At 44.8% G+C, this 19,499-nt stretch overlaps 1 protein-coding gene, 1 long non-coding RNA gene and 1 pseudogene across 2 annotated transcripts; all 3 read right to left on the bottom strand.

Annotated features, from left to right (window-relative positions):
* Positions 1–12,465: 12,465 nt before the first annotated feature.
* LOC116541189 (40-kDa huntingtin-associated protein) lies at positions 12,466–14,231 on the bottom strand. Its single transcript, XM_032265165.1, has one exon. It carries the CDS (start codon positions 14,206–14,208, stop codon positions 13,075–13,077), a length of 1,134 nt encoding a protein of 377 aa, XP_032121056.1. The 5' UTR covers positions 14,209–14,231; the 3' UTR covers positions 12,466–13,074.
* A 292-nt stretch (positions 14,232–14,523) lies between these two features.
* On the bottom strand, positions 14,524–15,317 carry LOC116541190 (annotated as a pseudogene).
* Positions 15,318–16,361: 1,044 nt separating this feature from the next.
* On the bottom strand, positions 16,362–17,922 carry LOC116541253. Its single transcript, XR_004264764.1, has 3 exons — positions 16,775–17,922; positions 16,517–16,519; positions 16,362–16,440 (listed from the first exon to the last, which is right to left on the bottom strand). It is a non-coding gene; the product is annotated as an uncharacterized LOC116541253 (long non-coding RNA).
* Positions 17,923–19,499: the final 1,577 nt, after the last annotated feature.

The following is a 19,499-nucleotide window of genomic DNA, read 5'->3' on the forward strand; positions in this document are numbered from 1 at the left end:
TTTAGGTATAAAAAGGTCAAAGAACACCACGTAGACTCAGCCCATATAAGACTACCTCAAGTCATATAATAATCAAACTCTCAAAGGTCAAAGCCAAAGTAAGGATCCTAAAGGCAGCAAGAAAAAAGAAGCAAATAACATATAAGGGATTTCAATACATCTGGCAGACTTCTCAGCAAAAAACATACAAGCCAGGAGGAAATAGAATGACATATTCAAAGTGCTGAAGAAAAAAAACTTCTAACCTGCAATATTATATCTAGCAAAATTATCCTACAAGCATGACGGAGAAATAAGAATTTTTCTACCACACAAAAGCTGAGGTATTCTGACTTTATATAGTAGCCATTCTGACTGGTGTGAGTTGGTGTCTCATTGTAGTTTTGATTTGTATTTCTCTAATGATTAGGGATAATGAGCATTTTTCATATGATTGTTGGTTGCATGTATGTCTTTAAAAAAATTTTTTTTTATTTCTGGGGTACATGTGCAGGATGTGGCAGGTTTGTTACGTAGGTTAGGGTAACATGTGCCATGGTGGTTTGCTGCATCTATCAACCCATCACTTAGGCATTAAGCCGAGCATGCATTAGCTCTTTTTCCTAATGCTCTCCCACTACTACCCTCCCTCAACAGGCCCAGTGTGTGTTGTTCCATTCTCTGTGTCCATGTGCTCTCATTGTTCAGCTTCCACTTATAAGTGAGAACACGCAATGTCTGTTCACATCCTTTGCCCACTTTGTAATAGAGTTGTTGAGCTTTTTCTTGTAAATTTGTTTAAGTTTTGCAGAACTTTGAACTTGAGGTAAATGATTTGGGATATCTGGCAGAAGAAATTTCTAAGCAGCAAAGCAATCAAGAGGCAAACTGGGTGCTATTAAAAACATTCAGTTTTATAAGGGAAGCAGAGCATAAAAATTCAGAAAATTTGCAGCCTGACAAGGTGATGGAAAAGAAAAACCACTTTCTGAGGAGAACTTCAAGCCAGTGACAGAAATTTGCATCAGTAATGAAAAGCCAAATGTTAATCACCAAGACAATGGGGAAAATGTCTCCAGGATACATTTGAGGTCCTCCTGGCAGCCCCTCTCATCATAGGCTCAGAGGCCTAGGATGAAAAAATAATTTCATAGGCTAGGTCCAGAGTCCCTCTGCTGTGTGCAGTCTATGGACTTGGTGCCCTGCATCCCAGCTGCTCTAGCTGTGGCTAAAAAGGGCCAAGAGACAGCTCAGGCCATGGCTTTAGGAGGTGCAAGTCCCAAGCCTTGGCAGTTTCCATGTGGTGTTGAGCTTGTTAGTGCACAGAAGTCAATAATTGAGGTTTGGGAACCTCCACCTAGCTTCAGATGATGTATGGAAATGCCTGAATGTCCAGGTACAAGTTTGCTGCAGGAGTGGGACATTCATGCAGAACCTCTGCTAGGACAGTGTGGAAGGAAAATGTGCTTCCACACAAAGTCCCAACTGGGGCACTGCCTAGTGGAGCTGTGAGAAGAGGGCCACCATCCTGCAGCCTCCTGCATGGTAGATCCACCAACAGCTTGTACTGTGCCCCTGGAAAAGCTGCAGACAGTCAACACCAGCCTGTTAAAGCAGTCAGTAGGAGAGCTATACCCTGCAAAGCCACAGGGGCAGAGCTATCCAAGTCTATAGGAACCTGCCTCTTGCATCAGCGTGACCTGGATATGAGACATGGAGTCAAAGAGATCATTTTGGAGCTTTAAGATTTTACTATCTCACTAGATTTTGGACTTGCAAGGGGCCTATAGCCACTTTGTTTTGGCCGATTTCTCCCATTTGGAATATGTGTATTTACACAATTCCTGTACAACCATTGTATCTAAAAAGTACCTAACTTACTTTGATTTTACAGGCTCATAGGTAGAAGGGACTTGCCTTGCTCAGATGAGACCTTGGACTGTGGACTTTTGAGTTAATGCTGAAATGAATTAAGACTTTGGGGGGACTGTTGGAAAGGCATGATTGATTTTGAAATGTGAGGACGTGAGGTTTGGTAGGGTCCGGGGCAGAATGAAATGGGTTGGCTGTGTCCCACCCAAGCCTCATGTTGAATTGTAGCTCCCATAATTCCCATGTGTTGTGGGAGGGACCTGGTGGGAGATAATTGAATCATGGAAAAACTTGGGATTAAAGAGATTTCAAAATAAGAATTTGACAAATACCAACTTGGGTCTGACCACGGTTTCAATTGGATGAAATGGCTCCTTTCTCTCGGTTTAGAAAAGTGTTGACATGTTTTAAAGCATACAAATTAATCAAAACTTCCCTGTGATCTCACATTCCTCAGAGCTATGTCTCTCTTCCTCTTTGTAATAAATAATAGTTCACATTTGTTTTCTTTGCTTGCTTATCTTCTACTTTCTCCTCAATCCATTGCAATCTGACCCTAAATTCTACCATACCACTGAATAAAGTTATAGGCCACAGTTTTTATGTTACTTTCCCCCTTAAAACTACTAGCTACAGTTGATCACAGATGACTGCACAACTCTGTGCATATACTAAAAATTATTGAATTTTTATTTTAAAATTGGTGTTTTATGATACAAAAATTATATCTCCAAAAATATACAAAAATGAAATACAAGAAAAAAATTGTTGGAGAAGGTTTGCTATTTGAGATTGAGTAAAGAAGATGAATGAAGAAGGTTAAATGAATTACCCTAGACTCTGCTATTATATTAACTCTACAGTTTAAATACCTAATTTTCTTCTTTCTATATGCTATCACAGCACATCCTTCTCATTTTCTTTCTATTTCACTTATCTCTCCTTAGTCCCCTTTGAAAGTTTCTTTTACTCTGCAAGTCCCTTAAGTGATCATATTCCTTAGGATTTTGTCCTGGTCGCTCTTCTTTTCCAACTATACGTAACAGTTGTCACCAACCTATATCAACCTATTGTTTGGGGATTTCCCCCATTCTATAAATATTAGTGGGATAAATATAATCTACTTTTTAGAGCAAATGTGAGCATATTTTAAGATATATTAAGGGTAGATATGACATCAAAAGCATAGGAAACAAAAGCAAAAATAAACAATCGGGACTATATCCAAAATGCTTCTGCACAGCAAAGGAAAAAAATCAACAAAATGAAAAAGGAACTTACAGAATGGGAAAAAATGTTTGTGAACTGTGTATCTGATAAGAGGTTAATATTCAAAATATGTGAGGAACTCACATAACTCAGTAACAACAAAAACCCCACAAAAAACTAATAACCCAATTAAACAATGAGGAAAGGACTTTAACAGACATTTTTCCAAACAAGATGTAAAATAACCAACAGGTATATAAAAAATGCACAAAATCAATTATCGTCAGGAAAACTCAAAACCGCTATGAGATCACTTCATACTCATTACAATGGCTAGTATCAAAAGACAAGTGTTGGTGAGGATGCAAAGAAAAGAGAGTCCTTGTACACTGCTAATGGGAATGTAAATTGATAGAGTGTGGAAAACAGTAAGGAGTTTCCTCAAAATATTAAAAACAGAACTACCATATGATTTGGCAATCCCACTTCTGGGTATACATTCAAAGAAAATAAAACCAGAATATCAAAGAGATATCTGCACTTCCATGTTCCTTGCACCATTTTTCACAACAGCCTAGATAAGGAAACCACCTTAAGGTTGACACAAGTTTACGACTCTCTGTGACAACATGGATGAACCTAGAGGGCACTAACCGAAATGAGTAATCCAGGCACAGATAGATAAATACCATATGATCTCATCTGAGGAATCTAGAAAGGATGAACTTATGGAAGCAGAGAATAGAATAGTGTTTGCTGGGGGCTGAAGAGTGGAGGAAATGGTGAGATAGTGGTCAAAAGATATAACTTTCAGATACAGGATGAATAAGTTCTGATGATCCAATGTACAGCATGGTGGCTGCAGTTAATACTTGAAATTTGGTAAGAGAGAAGATTTTAAATGTCCTTACACACTTAATTGCACTTACACACACACAAACACAAGTACACACAACATGGTAACTATGATGATGACAGATATGTTAATAAATTTGATTGTGGTAATCATTGCACAATGTATACATATATCAAATCTGTACACCTTGGATATATACAATTTTATTTGTCAATTATACCTCAATAATGTTGGAAAAAATGTAAGGGATAGCTATTTGGGGTTAGGTGGGACTTTAAAATTTTAAGTCAGAGGAGTTTATTTTGAAATTGAAAAGTCACAGCTTAGGCTACTTTGGATATTGCCAACTGTTTTGGTTGCTCAAAATATTAATCCCTTTATATAATTGCAAAATTACCCCACCTCATGGGTTTTGGTGGAAAGCAAAATATACCTCCTACTACAAGAAATAAAAATCCTAGATGTTAACTTTCCCAATCTCCATTACAGCTAGGGAGTGGGTACATAACCTAAGTTCCCTCAATCAGATGTGTCTGTGCCAGACTGACTTGGAAACTAAAGGCATAAGAAGATTTCTTGACTTCTGCTAAGATGGCCGAATAGGAAGAGCTTCATAGCACAGTTCCCAGTGAGAGCCACACAGAAGGCCAGTGATCTCAGCATTACCAACTGAGGTACCAGGTTCATCTCAATGGGACTGGTTGGACTGTGGGTGTAGCACAAGGAGGGCAAACTGAGGCAGGTGGGGTGCTGACTCACCTAGGAAGTGCAACAGGCTGGAGGACCCCCTACCCAATGGAGCCCATTGGGGACTTTTCTGGCCACTCCAGCACTCTGGTTCAGATACTGTGTTTCTTTCACGGTTTTTACAGCCCACAGACCAGGAGATTCCCATTAGGCTGACAAGCACCACAGGTTTCCAGTACAAATCTGGGTGGCTGTTTCAGCTGCTCCACAGGTTTCCAGCATAAATCTGGGCAGCCATTTTAACTGGTGCCTGAAACACCTGCTAGACAGAGCAGCCCATTCCCCTGAAAAAAAAGGGGGCTGAAGGCAGGGAGCCAAGTGATCTGGCTTGGCAGCTCCCCCCCAACCCACAAAGACCAGCAAACTGAAACCCACTGGCTTGAGAGTTTCACAGCCAGCACAGCAGTTTGAGCTTGACCCGGAACTGCCAAGCTCGGTGGGGGGAAGGGCATCCACCATTACTGAGGTGGTCTGCCATTACCAAGGCAGTAGCCATTACTGAAGCAGTCCACCATTACCAAAGCAGTTCTAACCTTACCAGTGTGAACAAAATCACAAGGAAATTTACACAGCAGCTGGGTGGAGCCTATGGCAGCTCAGCAATGCCTCTGCAGTCAGACTGTGAAAAGACTCCCTCCTTGCTGGGCAGGGCATCTCTGAAAAAAGGCAGCAGCATGTCAGGGACTTATAAATAAAACTCCACCTTCCTGGCACAGAGCACCTGGGAAAAGGAGTGGTTATGAGTTCTAATGCAGCAGACTGAAACGTCCCTGCCCAACAGTTCTGAAGGGGGTAATGGAGCTCCCAGCACAACATTTGAGCTCTGTTAAGGGACAGACTGCCTCCTCAAGCTGCTCCCTGACCCTTGCTTATCCTAATAGACATCATATACAGGAGAGCTCTGGCTGACATCTGGCGGGTACCCTTCTGGGATGAAGTTACCAAAGGAAGGAATAGGCAGCAATCCTTGCTGTTCTGCAGCCCCCGCAGTTGATTCCCAGGCAAGCGGGGTCTGGAGTGGACCTCCAGCCGACCTGCAGCAGAAGGGCCTGACTGTCAGAAGAAAAACTAAAAAACAGAAAGAAATAGCTTCAATATCAACAGAAAGGACATCTACTCAGAGACCCCATCTGAAGTCACCAACTTCAAAGACCAAAGGTAGATAAATCCATGAAGATGGAAAGAAACCAGTGCAAAAAGGGTGAAGTCACCAAAAACCAAAACGCCTCTCCTCTTCCAAGGGATCGCGACTCCTCACCAGCAAGGAAACAAAACTGGATGGAGACTGAGTTCGATGAATTGACAGAAGCAGGCTTCAGAAGGTGGGTAATAACAAACTTCTTGGAGCTAAGGGAACATGTTCTAACCCAATGCAAAGAAACTAAGAACCTTGAGAAAAGGTTAGACGAAATGCTAACTAGAATAACCAGCTTAGAGAAGAATATAAACGACTTGACGGAGCTGAAAAACACAGGACAAGAACTTTGCAAAGCATACACAAGTTTCAATAGCTGAATCAATCAAGCAGAAGAAAGGATAGGGATTGAAGATCAACTCAAGGAAATAAAGCCAGAAGGCAAGATTAGGGAAAAAAGTGAAAAGAAATGAACAAAGCCTCTAAGAAATATGGGATTATGTGAAAAGACCTTATCTACATTTGATCGGTGTACCTGAATGTGATGGGGAGAATGAATCCAAGCTGGAAAACACTCTTCAGGATATAATCCAGGAGAACTTCCCCAATCTAGCAAGGCAGGCCAACATTCAAATTCAGGAAATACAGAGAACACCACAAATATATTCCTCAAGAAGAGCAACACCAAGGCACATAATTGTCAGATTCACCAGGGTTGAAATGAAGGAAAAAATGCTAAGGGCAGCCAGAGAGAAAGGTTGGGTCACCCACAAAGGGAAGCCCATCAGACTCACAGCAGATCTCTCGGCAGAAACCCTACAAGCCAGAAGAGAGTGGGGGCAAATATTCAACATCCTTAAAGAAAAGAACTTTCAACCTAGAATTTCATATCCAGCCAAACAAAGCTTCATAAGTGAAAGAGAAATAAGATCCTTTACGGACAAGCAATTCTTGAGAGATTTTGTCACCACTAGTCCTATAAATATATCACAGAGTCAGTTTAACTTGCAAAAATCAGTTTTCAGAAGGATTGCAATCCAAAAATTACAAATTGAGATATTACAGTGAAAGTGGCTGTTACTTTTAGGTAGATTTCAAATCTTTCTCTATAAAATACAAAATACCTCTAACTAAGCAGTATTTTGTGTCTGTGGGTTATACAGCTCAAGGTATTATGAGGTGATTTAAAAATTACTAAATCTGAAAACACAGACATAGCACTTAGAAATGAGTCCACAAACTATGTAGGACTACAATCCTTTTTGATAAATCCCCTCTTAATTTTAAATACCTCTGTGAAACTTGCCTGGTCTACATTTATAAAACACAAGGAGCTACTTATATGTCTCAGGATATGGGTATGGTCCAAATACCTAACTCTTCACAGATATCTGATACCAGTGTTGGTCCTGGCACTCATCCCTGAGTTTCTTGTGAAGAGGAAAGAAAGAGAGAGGGAGAGTGATATTACTAAATAAAAATGTGATGTGCACATTAATGTGTTATTTCCACCAATAAATTTTATAATTATTTAACTTTTCAATAAAATGTTTATTTTCACTGACATCTAGAAGTACTATTCAATGAACACTGAAAATACGTAGACAGATAGATGATAGATATAAATAGACAGACATGAAAATTAAGGCTGTGAATTACAGCTCTGTCGTTTACTTCCTCTATGACTATTAACACATTGTATCCACAAAATTTTATTTCTTTATCTTTCATGAAATAGTAATTCCCAACACAAGTTAAGCAAAAAACTATGTTCAAATTCAATTACTACAGAAATGAAAGCTTTTGCTATATGGACAACCTGAGTACTCTGGCTATGGAAATGATTAGGATTATCACATATCCCAATAATATTTGTGGCTGATTAAAATGGGAGAGGCCACACTGAATGGTAAGAAAAAAATAAAGAGAGCATGGTAACATAGAAGCCAAGGGAACTGAGTGTTTAAAAAAAGGGTAAACTGGTAGGCTGTGTCAAAGAATCCTAAGGAGTTAGGTCAGATAAAGATATCAACGTGTCCATCAGATTTAACAACATGGAGATCATTAATGACCTCAGTGAAGTTGGTGGTGTCAGAAATAAGGCTGAGTGAATTGCTACTGAGAAAGTAAAGATGGAGAGTGTATTTTTTTAAACAGAATAAGACAAAATAATAGGTCAGTCAGAAAGCTGCATATATATATATATATATATAGTCTCTAGGGATAAGTATAATGTTCCCAATTCATTTGAAGTATATTTAGCTTCTATTAGAGACTGACCTACCAGCTTTCCAACTGGTAGATCCCTTAGTCCAGCTCTCCCATCTAGGTCACTAGAGATCACTGTCACTTATTAGCTGTGGAGCTATAGGAGAATCAGTTAACCCACCTGATTCTGGTTCCTCATCCTTAAAATAGTTTTAAAAATAGTACCTACTTCACAGACTTATTATGTGTATTGATGGCTAGAATGCTTATGCTGTGCCAAGAAACATACCTGGCACGTAGTAGGTATTCAATAAATGTCAGCTATTATTATAAGAAAGGAAAGAACCTGGCCAAATTAAGATCATGTAACTAAAATCAAAATTCTCCTAATCCAAATGGTGTAGGATAACCATCTAGGACTAATTTATTTTTTATTTTATTTACCTTTTCCTGGTAGTTACATATCCAATCTGTTCCTTCCTCAATTAAAATTAGGATATTTTCCTTTTGAATGTAAAGTTATCTAGACCCTTACTCTCTGAGAAGTTGCATCTTACCTGCCTAGTTGTGACTGACACACAGGTGGCATTTTCACTGGTCCTATCAACTGGAGTTGGGCAAAAGTTTTCCTTGGAGACTTTACGACCATAAAAAGTGAAAGGGATAATGATAGATGCCTTTTGTGGGTAGATGATTCCCAGTTCCTCTCCATAGCATGCATGAGCTATATGTTTCTTCAGGACCTTCTTTAGGTAGCCTGGGGGAATGTTAGAGGTAGATAATGGAGAAAAATACCGTATAACTTTCAAAGTACTTCTAACTCTTATAAAGGAGCTCAAATTTCAACTCTGCTAAATCCCCATACAGTGCTTAAATATCTTTTATAGAATTCCAGTAATCAGTCATCTAGAATCTTCTTAAACACTTTTAATAATAGGGTATTTGTTATGTGGCTATTGAACAGTTATATCGTTTAAAAGTGTTTCCTCATGTTGAATGAATTCCTAGTCTCCCTGCTGCAACTTCTGCCTATTAATTCTACTTCTATCACTAGGAGTTATAGAAAAACTAGGTTTGAGTCCTCTTTCCATAATACTCTATTAAGATATTTAAGGACAGTGACTTTCTTTTGCTATGAAAATAAACTTTCTCAACCCAAGTTGAAAAACTTCCTAAGTAATTCCCAAAGTTCTCACCATACTTTAAAATCTCATATGAACCATGTCTAGCTTGACAATAATTTTTTTTAAAGTATTAGAAATAACACCAGATAGAGTCTGAATGAAATAGAGAACAATGTGACTTCTGGAAGGCACCTTTTACTTCTACTTTGAAAACAAGCACACTATTCTATTATTGCCTATCTTACGAGACTATGTCAGACACTTTATTGACTACCCAGTATTTATTTCTACCTTTCTTTACTAATAGGAGCCTCAAGTTTGTCTGTGGTAACAATGTACTCAACCCCAGATGAGATACTTACTTTTTCAGGCTCTCTTTAAGCTAGGGACAGCCATGTGACACAGATATCTACCTTTTGCACTCCATATCACAAAAGTTACTATAAATCCTTAACTTTTGCTTCTGCGTCTCCTTTTCCCTTCAAATGAATCTACTAATATTCCTCTCTCTTCCTGAACTTCTACTAGCAACATCCATTCTACCCAAATTTCTCATCCAATTCTGACTGAGGAAGTATATAGGCAGCTTACTATTCTAAGCTTATTGCAAGCTCATTCAATCCTCAAAAATAACCTATGAGCTCAGTAAAATTATCCACATTTTTCAAAAGAAAAGCAATGAGGATCAGAAAGGTAAAGATACTAGAGAGTAAGTAGTAAAACTAGTATTTAAACATAGCTCAACATGTTTTTAATCCCTGCCCTGAGGCCTTCTAAGAGTCCTTTGTTAGAGGGGCCAAGATGGCTAATTAGAAGCAGTTGTGGTCCACAGCACTCACTGAGAGGAATGAAAGAGGCAAGTGAATATATCACCTTCAACTGAAATATCCAGGTTCTTGCACTGGGACCGATTAGGACAACTTGATCCATGGAGAATGAAGATAAGCAGGGTGGTGAAATGGCCCACTCAGGAGCGACAGTGAGCAGAGGGAACCCCTACCCCCAGCCAAGGGAAGCAGTGAGTGATTGTACAACCCCTGGAAACCACACTCTTCCCATGTATCTTTGCAATGTGCTGATCAGGAGGTCACCTTCATCTGGCGTAGTGGTTCTCACACGTCTTTATGTCTTTGTGCCATTTACGTATAAAATATTCTTTGATAAGCAACATTTCCCCTTTTAGGATTACCTCATAATGGGGAGAAGGGGAGCCCCAACACCGTTAAAGGGTCACTGCTTCACTGGCAACGTTCCCGACGGTTTACACTGTTTTAAATGTGAATTTGGAATTGTCGACGGACATTTAAATGACAAGGATCTTCCCCCTTCCCCCCCAAGCCCCGCCGTGCTGCAACCGGGAGCGGTGGCTCAAGCCTGTAATCCCAGCACTTTGGGAGGCCGAGGCGGGTGGATCACGAGGTCAAGAGATCGAGACCATCCTGGTCAACACGGTGAAACCCCATCTCTACTAAAAATACAAACAATTAGCTGGGCATGGTGGTGCGTGCCTGTAATCCCAGCTACTCAGGAGGCTGAGGCAGGAGAATTGCCTGAACCCAGGAGGCGGAGGCTGCGGTGAGCCGAGATCGCGCCATTGCACTCCAGCCTGGGTAACATGAGCGAAACTCCGTCTCAAAAAAAAAAAAAAAAGCAAACTAATCATGTCCTCTGAAAATATTTGCTTTTGCCATGCTAGAAATCAGTGTTGGCTTTTGATATTAAAGTGATGCATTACAAGAGAATTCTCAAAAATGTTGAAATTTGGCCTCAGGCCAGCTATCCCTGCTCTCAAGTTTCTGAGGGAGATACATGCATGAGCCCATGGCAAACGGAAAACGAGGAGTTTCCGTGTTTCCTAGAATTATGCTCAGATACCCAGTACCTAACCGTCTGGTTATTCTTCCCCTCACCTCCCTGATGCAAGGAGTTTGAACCAGAGGCCTAAGAAGGCTTCTCCTGAAGCCCAAATCCAAAACTGGTCACCTGTCATGCGCTCCGTAACTCCCAAACCTGACAATAAGCCAGTCGGCCAGGTCTGAAGCCCGGGTTAAGAGGAGCACATCAGGAAGAAGCCAAAGAGCAAAGGAGTATAAACCCTTCAACCGCTTTTACAATAATTTGGGCTAGGTGTTTAGGGGCTCTGTAGGACCCTTCCTGGCAGCCAAATGAGAGTGAGAGGAAGGGTGGTGGAACGGGCCTCTCCTGTGCTTCCCATTACTTCCACACTGTTGAAATAGAAACGGAGGCAGAAAAGAACACCCTACAAGTCCCACCCGTTTTGAGGCACTTAACTCACAGTGACAACCCTCCACACCTCTCCCCTGCAAAAAGACTAAAACAAAACCATCTCCTCCAAACTGTGTCCTTACACCTCAGCCCTGCAGATCAGTATTGTGTGCAACTCTGGCTGAAAGGATGCATTTCCTCAGGGTTGAAAGTTTGAGAAAGAGACTATATTCTGAAGAGTTGTGTCACCCTCAAAAGGGTAAAAATGACGCAGTAAAGTACGAAAACAGCTTAGTTGGGTTGCATGCTCTGTTTGAGCCAGAAAGCCTGGGAAAGGTAACTGTTTTCAAATGGAACGCCATCCTGCTTTTGGGGAATAAGGAGGCTGCCTTGCATTCAGTGACCCCACAACACCAAAGAGCCATGCTCTCTGATTTCGCCATTTAACTACAAGTTGTAGCAAAATCCCCATTGCGGGCTGGGCGGTGACTCATGCCTGTAATCCCAGCACTTTGGGAGGCCGAGGCGGGTGGATCATTTGAGGTCAGGAGTTGGAGAGACCAGCATGGTGAGACCCCGTTTCTACTAAAAAATTAGCCCGGCGTGGTGGGGTGCCCCTGTAATCCCAGGTACTCGGGAGGCTGAGGTAGGAGAATCGCTTGAACCCAGGAGGTGGAGGCTGTAGTGATCCAAGATCGTGCTACTGCACTAGACACAGAGTGAGACTCCATCCGCCCCCATTACCTCCCACCCCCCACCAAAAAAAAAAAAAAAAAAATCCCTATTACAAATAAAAGTTGTGATGCAGACTGCATACACCTCTCGGAATAGAACCGGAACCGTGAATTCCAATGCAAATCGATGCATCGGCACGGGACCCACTGCACTGGACACATTTGCATCGCAGTCATCTGAGTAAGGAGCACATCACAGATAACCTCTGCAGGTTCCTTGCCCTGAGGCATGGCCCACATAGGAGGCACAGCTCAAATTTCAAAGGAACGAATACATGCTGGAGCCCAAAGAGGACTATCTGGTTCTAATTCTGGCCTCCTGACAAGTAGGTAATGGAGTCACATTTTACAGACGAGGGACACCAAAACCACACGTGAGGAGTACAAGAGCGGCTTTATCATGGATCCGGGGCTGTGGTTACAAGGAAGCTGGAAGGAATAAAATGACTGCCATGAAGATGTACTGTGCAGATGAGTGGCAGGAAAAATTTGGCCATGACAGAGACACAGAAATACGTTAAGAAATGCGGGGCAGGATGAAATCATCTAGGGCGGTTAAGTTTAGAGGGAGGGAGCCGCCGCAAAATGAAAGCCTCACTATGAAACAAAGGTGGAGGCACGAGGCTGCGTTGGGTGGAAGAAGCGGAGGAAGGAGACGAAAGGGACTGCCATTTTCGTGTCGTGGCTTTTTGGAAGAGAGCCATGTCCTCTACTCCGGTTTCATGAAAATGTGTTGCTCTCCCCCTGCTACGGAAACAGGCGTTTGGGATGCCGGTAACGTTCAGTCAACGAGGTAAATCCTGTGGCGGCGGCAACGGGAATACCATAAAATGCAGAGGCCGGGACGGTATGTCTTTGTCTGTCGCCGCAGACGCAAACGTGGATGCGTGAGGTTTGGAAACAGGCAAAAAGTCAACTGGTTAACGGGATTGATGGGAATCCCCTCCCCGTCCGGGCAAACAGCCATCGGGTGAATGGGATGGGTCAGATGCCCTGTCCTGAGGGGGAGATGGTTTCTTGCAGAACGAGGTGAAGGAGGTGGTTCTGCTCAGCAGTCAACAGTGGCCACATCTCCACCTGCAGCGACTTGATGGCTTCCGTGTCCTTTTCGTGGGTAGCCATGACCAAAGACTGGAGCAGCAGAAAGAGCTCCTCGGGAAGCTGGCCGCTGCTCTCCTGCCCGTGGCTGTCAAAAGCCTCCCAGGAGTACTTCTCCAGGGTCTGGGCGTGCTCCGGCAGCAGCTTGGCGGGCGGTGGTTGCAGGAGGAGCAGCAGCAGAACGCGGGACACTTCGCAGCGGACCATCAGGTCCGAGAAGGCGCCCAGGGCGGCGGGAGAGGGCGCCACGGAGCCGGCGTTTGGAGCCAGCAGCGCGGCCGGTAGGGCGGGCGTCGCCCCGGGCCCCGGCGCGAGCCCGGACTGCGGCCCCGCCGGCGGGGGCGGCGGCAGCGGCTGCACCGGGTGGCTGCCGTGCTCCCGCGCCAGGCGCTGCATGCGCGTGAAGAGCGCCAGGGCGCCGGTGTAATCGCGCGCCAGCAGCTGGCAGGAGGCCGCCTCACCGAGCGCCTGCATCGCGGCCAGGGGCAGCTGGGGCAGCTGGAGCTGGGCGGCGCGCTGGAAGTGACCGGCGGCGGCGGCCGGCTGGCCCAGGTCGCGCAGGGCGGCGGCCAGCTCGAGGCAGAGGGCGGCGGCGGCGGCCGGCTGGCCCAGCTCGAGGTGCAGGCGCACCGCGGCGCCCAGGGCGCTGGCGGCGGCCTGCAGCGGCTCCCCGTAGGCGGCGGGGCAGACCAGGCGCTGGCGCGCGTCGCGCTCCTGCCGCAGGAAGAGGCGGGCGGCCTCGGTGAGAGCCAGCGCCTCCCCGGGCCCGTGGAAGAGCGCCTGCTGGCAGCGCGCCACCGCCAGCTGGCACCAGGCCGCGTACGGCAGACACTCCTGGGCGCGCAGCTCACGGCCCAGCTGTCCGAACTGTTCGCCGGCCTCCGCCACGTTCGGCTTCCGCAGAAACCGCTTCTTCAGCTTGTTCGATACCAGCCGGTAGCGGGCCAGGAAGTCCCCGGCCTCAGGTCCCGGGCCGGCGCCGCCGCCGCCACCGCCCAGGCCGGCCGCCGCCGCCGCCATGTTCGCCGCCCCAAGCACTTCCGGACGCGGCGGCGGCGCCGCGGCCGCTGGCGTGCGTGGCGGCGCGACGTGCGGTGTGCGTCCCCCTTGGCGGGCTGCCGCCGTGCCCGCGCCGGCTGGCTCCCCCGCCCGAGCCCGCCCCTTGCCCTGGTGGTCTGCAAAGAGCGGAATCGGAGGCGGGGCCGTGTTCGCCGCCCCAAGCACTTCCAGCTAGGGAGGTCTCTTAACGCCCCAGCCCATCCCACGTCCCCTCACCCCACACCGCCCTCCCCTCCCCCCCGAAGGCAAAGTGACTGCAACAGGCAGGTGGGTTCCATTAAACACTTTAGTGACAGAATTAATGAATGAAGGCCCAACGGACTTTGGGGCCGGTGGAAAGCGGGGGGTGGTTTGGGGGCTGGGGGATTTGGGGCTGGGTGGGTGGACGAGTGGACCTGCCAGGTTCCAGAAGTCGGCCGTCGACAGCAGCTAGTCCCGGCCGGGAACCACTTGAGACATGGTGGTTGTGTCAAAGAGGGTGCTCAGCAGCGCGTTGTTGTGAACCGCCGTGTCCGGCAGCTGCGGAGTGATGGTCCTCTCTCCGTTGTTGTGGGCCTCCTTGCCCGCCAGCTCCAGGATCTGGGCCGTGAGGTACTCAATCACGGCAGCGGGGTCGACTGGCGCACGGGGGCTCGGGCGCTGGGCGTAGCGGCCTTCCCGTAGACTACGCTCCATCTCGCTCACAGAAAACAAAACCTCCGCTCGAGCGGGTATGCCCCGGGCCGCCAGCACCAGAGGACCCTCGACGGCTGCTCCTCTCCGACATGCTGGGTGTTGGGTGCGCTATCTCGGCTCGGCTTGCTCTAGCACGACGAGATGCCTCTCAAGATGACCGTTATCGCGTCCAGTACCGTGTATCCTAGCGACCAGGGCCCAGCCCCTCATTGGCTGGGGAGCCCAGTCCCATGGGCACGGACATCCTCGTGCCACCACGTCACCACACGGTGACGGCCTCGCTCGCACGTGGCGATGGCCTCACCAGGGACACGCCCATCAGGTGACCTCATGGCCTTCCCATTGGCCCCGAGGGAGCAGGCCTGGGCCTGGAAGCGGCTGTGGGGGGCCGTGGGGGTGGGGGTGGGGCGGGGGTGGGGGTGGGGATGGGAGTGGGGCGGGGAGGGGGAATCCCGCTGGTGACCCTCTCTTCGCCGGTGGGGGAACTCTCCCTTTCTACTGGATGGGAGAAAGACAAAGGGGCGGCCGGGGGGAAGATGCTGGGTACGGCTCCTTCACAATGTTGCACACCCGTCACAACCACCTGGCTCCAAAACATTTTCAACACCCGGAAAAGAAACTGAAACCCCTGTACCTGTAAGCAGTCACTTCCCACACGCCTCCTCCACACCTCCGCTACCACCGCTTCCCCCGCCGCCGCCGCCACCCCCGCCACATACGCACGTTCCTGATAGTCCCTGGCAACCACTAACCAATCTGCTTTCTGGCCATAGAGGTTTGCCTGTTTTGGAGATTTCCTGTAGATGGAATCATACAACCAAATGACAGGCCTTGTGTGTCTGGCTGCTTTCACTTAGCATAATGTTTTCATCAGGGTTCATCCATGTAGAGGCGTGAATCAGTTCTTCCTTCCTTTGAATCACTGAATAATATTCCGTTGTATAAATAGGCCACATTTTGTTTTTGTTTTTTTTTTTAGAGGAAGAAAGAAAGAAAGAAAAAGAATAAAAAAAAAAGAAAAAGAATAAAGGAAAGGAAGAAAGAGGAAGAGGAAGAGGGAGAGAGAACATGGGTGTTGCTTTATTGCCTGGGCTAGAATGTAGTCTAAAAATGGCTATGCCTGTAATTGTGTTTAATAATTTTGTTAATCCACTAATCAGTTGGTAGACAAGTTATTTCCCCTTCTGGCTATTGTGAATAGCACTGCCATGACCATCTGTTAAGTTTTTGTTTGAATACCTGTTTTCAGTTCTTTTGGGTCTACTTCTAGAAGCCAACCTGCTGGCTCATATGGTAATTCTGTTTAACTTATTGAGGAACCACCAAACTGATTTCCACAGCAGCTGTAACCTTTCACATTCCCAACAGTAGTGCATGAGAGTCCCAGTTTCATCACATCATCAAAACTTCTTTTCTGTTTGCCTCATTTTGTTTCATTTATAATAGCCATCCTAGTGGGTGTGAAGTGCTATCTCATGGTGGTTTTCATTTGCATTTCCCACATGGCTAATGATGTTGCTGTGGTTTGAGTGTGTCCCCCAAATTCTGTGTGTTGGAAACTTAATCCCCAAATTCACGTGTGGATTGGAGACACAGCCTTTGAGATGGTAATTGGGAATAGATAAGATCATTGGGATGAGACCCCCATAATGGGACTGGTGGCTTTATAAGAATAGGAAAAGAGGCCTGAAACGACATACATGCTCTTGCCCTCTCACCATGTGATATCCCCTGCCATCACCAGATGCCGAGGCACTTCCCAGTCCCCAGAACGGTAAGAAATAAATTTCTTTTCCTTATAAATTGTTCAGTGTCGGGTATTCAACTATTGCAACAGAAAACACACTAAGACATCTTTTCATGTGCTTCTTTGCCCTTTGTACCTCTACTTTGGAGGAATGTCTACTCAAGCCCTTTGCCCACTCTTTAATTGGGTTGATTGCATTTTGGCTGTGGGGTTCTAAAACTTATTCATATATTCTCGAAAATAGACTCTTATCAGATATGTGATTTGCAAATGTTTCTCCCATTCACTTTCTGGATAGTGCCCTTTGTTGCCCAAAAGATTTTAATTTGGATGTAGTACAATTTGCCAATGAAAAAAATGTCTGTAGCTGTCCCTTTGGTGTCATACTGAAGGAACTGTTGCCTAATCCAAGGTCATGGAAAGTTACATCTCTGTTTTCTTCTAAGAGTCTTATAGTTTCAGCCCTTACATTTAGACCTGTGATCCATTTTGAGTTAATTTTTTACACAGCGTGAGGTAGAGGTCCAGGGCATTCTTTTGCATGTGGCTATCCAGTTGTCCTAGCACAGTTTGTTGAAGGGATTATTGTTCCCTGCCACCTCCCACCCCCGCCCATTGAGTGGTGCTAGCACTCTTGTTGAAAATGAACTATACATAAACATATGGATTTATTTCTGACCCCGAGTTCTGTAACATTGACCTAATATATCTATCATGATGCCAGTACCACCCTTTTTGGATTAGTTTAGCTTTGTAGTACGTTTTGAAATTGGGAAGTGTGAGTCCTTCAATTTTTTTCTTTTACGAGATTGTTCTGGCTATCTGGGTCCCTTACATTTTTGTAAGAATTTTAGGATTAGCTTGCCAATTTTTACAAAGAAGGCAACTTGGATTCTGACTGGCATCACAATGAATCTGTATATTGCCTTGGAGATTATGGGCATCTTAATAATATTATGTGCTCCAATCCTTAACACAAATCACCTTGCAGTTTATTTAGGTCTTGTTTAATTTATTTTAGCAATGTCTTGTAATTTTCAGAGTATATGTTTTGTACACCTTTTGTTAAATTTATTCCTCAGCATTTACAGTTTGTTTCAATGCTACTGTAAAATAAATCATTTCCTTAATCTTATTTTCATGTTACTCATTGCTAGGGTATAGAAATACAACTGATTGTTGCAAATTGATACTGCAACTTTGCTGAGCCAAATATGCCTTGCTGAGCATACTCAGATAGGGTTGGTGTATTAGTCCATTCTCACACTGCTACAAAGAACTGCCTGAGACTAGGTAATTTACAAAGAAAGGTGGTTTAATTGCCTCATGGTTCTGCAGGCTGTACAGGCTTCTGCTCTGGGGAGGCCTCAGGAAATGTACAATCATGGCGGAAGGCAAAGGGGAAGCAAACACCTTCTTCACATGTTGGAGCAGGAGGAAGAGAGAGAGCACATGCAAAGGGGGAAGCGCTGCACATTTTCAAACAATCCGATCTTGTGAGAACTCTATCACAAGCATAGCAAGGGGGAAGTCTGCCCCCATGATTCAATCACCTCCCACCAGGCCCCTCCTTCAATAGGTAGGGATTACAATTTGACATGAGATTTGACTGGGGACACAGAGTCAAACCATCTCAGTTTTTTTTTTTTTTTTTTTCTTTTGATGGACTCTTTAGTGTCCTCTATGTAAGAACATGCCATCTATGCATTTATGAATAGAGATGGTTTTACTTGTCCCTTTCCAATCTAGATGCCTTTTATTTCTTTTTCTGGACTAATTGCCCTGACTAGAACTTTGAGTATGTTGTTGAATTAGAAGTGGCAAGAGAAGACATCCTTTTCTCATTCCTGATCTTAGGGGGAAATCAGCCAGTCTTTCACCATTAAATATGATATTATCTCAGGGTTTTTCATGGATGCCCTTTATCAGGTTGAAGAGGTTTCTTTCTATTCCTGGTTTGTTGAACTTATTTTCATGAAAGGGTATTGTGTTTTGTTAAGTGCTCCTTTTTGTACATGATTATGATGACCATGAGTTTCTCCCCCCCACCACCGCCACCATGCATTCTGTTAATATGGTTTATTGTATAAATTGATTTTCACATGTTGAACCAATCTTATGTTTGTGGGATAAATCCTATTTGATCATAGTGTATAAAGGATGGTCAATAAACATTTTGTTGAAAGAATAGGAATGGATCTGGTAAGCTTCTTGGAGGACAATGTGTGTAGAATCTGTAGCATGATGAGAGAAACCAAGGAACTGGTGGGAGGAGGGGAGTTGCCATCACTTCATTAAGGCTGGAGAGTAAGATGCCAGTGGACTAGTAGTGGTTGGTGTGGCTGGGAAAGAGGTAGGCAGGAGCTTGAAGAATGAACACAAGCTTGAAGAACCTCCAAGACATGGAAGTTCTGTTATGCCATGCTCAAGTTTTAGAATACCCTGTAGGCTACACTGAACCCACTGTGGTCTTTCAGCTTGGGAGTGACATGGTCTGATTTGCCTCTAGAAAGATCGCTCTGGAAGCTGTGTGAAGAATAGAACAGAGAGGACTGAGATTGGAATTAGAAAGCTGCTATATTATGCCAGTCAAGAAATGACAGATATCTCAACTAAGACAATGGCGTTGGTAGATAAGACTAGGGGACAGAGTCCATACAAAGTTTATGTAGTAAAATGGCATATAGCAGGCACTCACTACATATTAGTCATATTGGCAAACCTAACTGGAGACATGATAATTCATTTGCTCATTCTTCAAAAAATATTGAGGGTAGTGCCAGGCATACTGTGTTAAGCATTGAGACAACACCGATGAGAAATACAGACT

The sequence above is a fragment of the Sapajus apella genome, unplaced genomic scaffold, assembly GCF_009761245.1.
Source record: "Sapajus apella isolate SASKATOON/1434 unplaced genomic scaffold, GSC_monkey_1.0 scaffold149, whole genome shotgun sequence".
Lineage (NCBI taxonomy): Eukaryota > Metazoa > Chordata > Mammalia > Primates > Cebidae > Sapajus > Sapajus apella.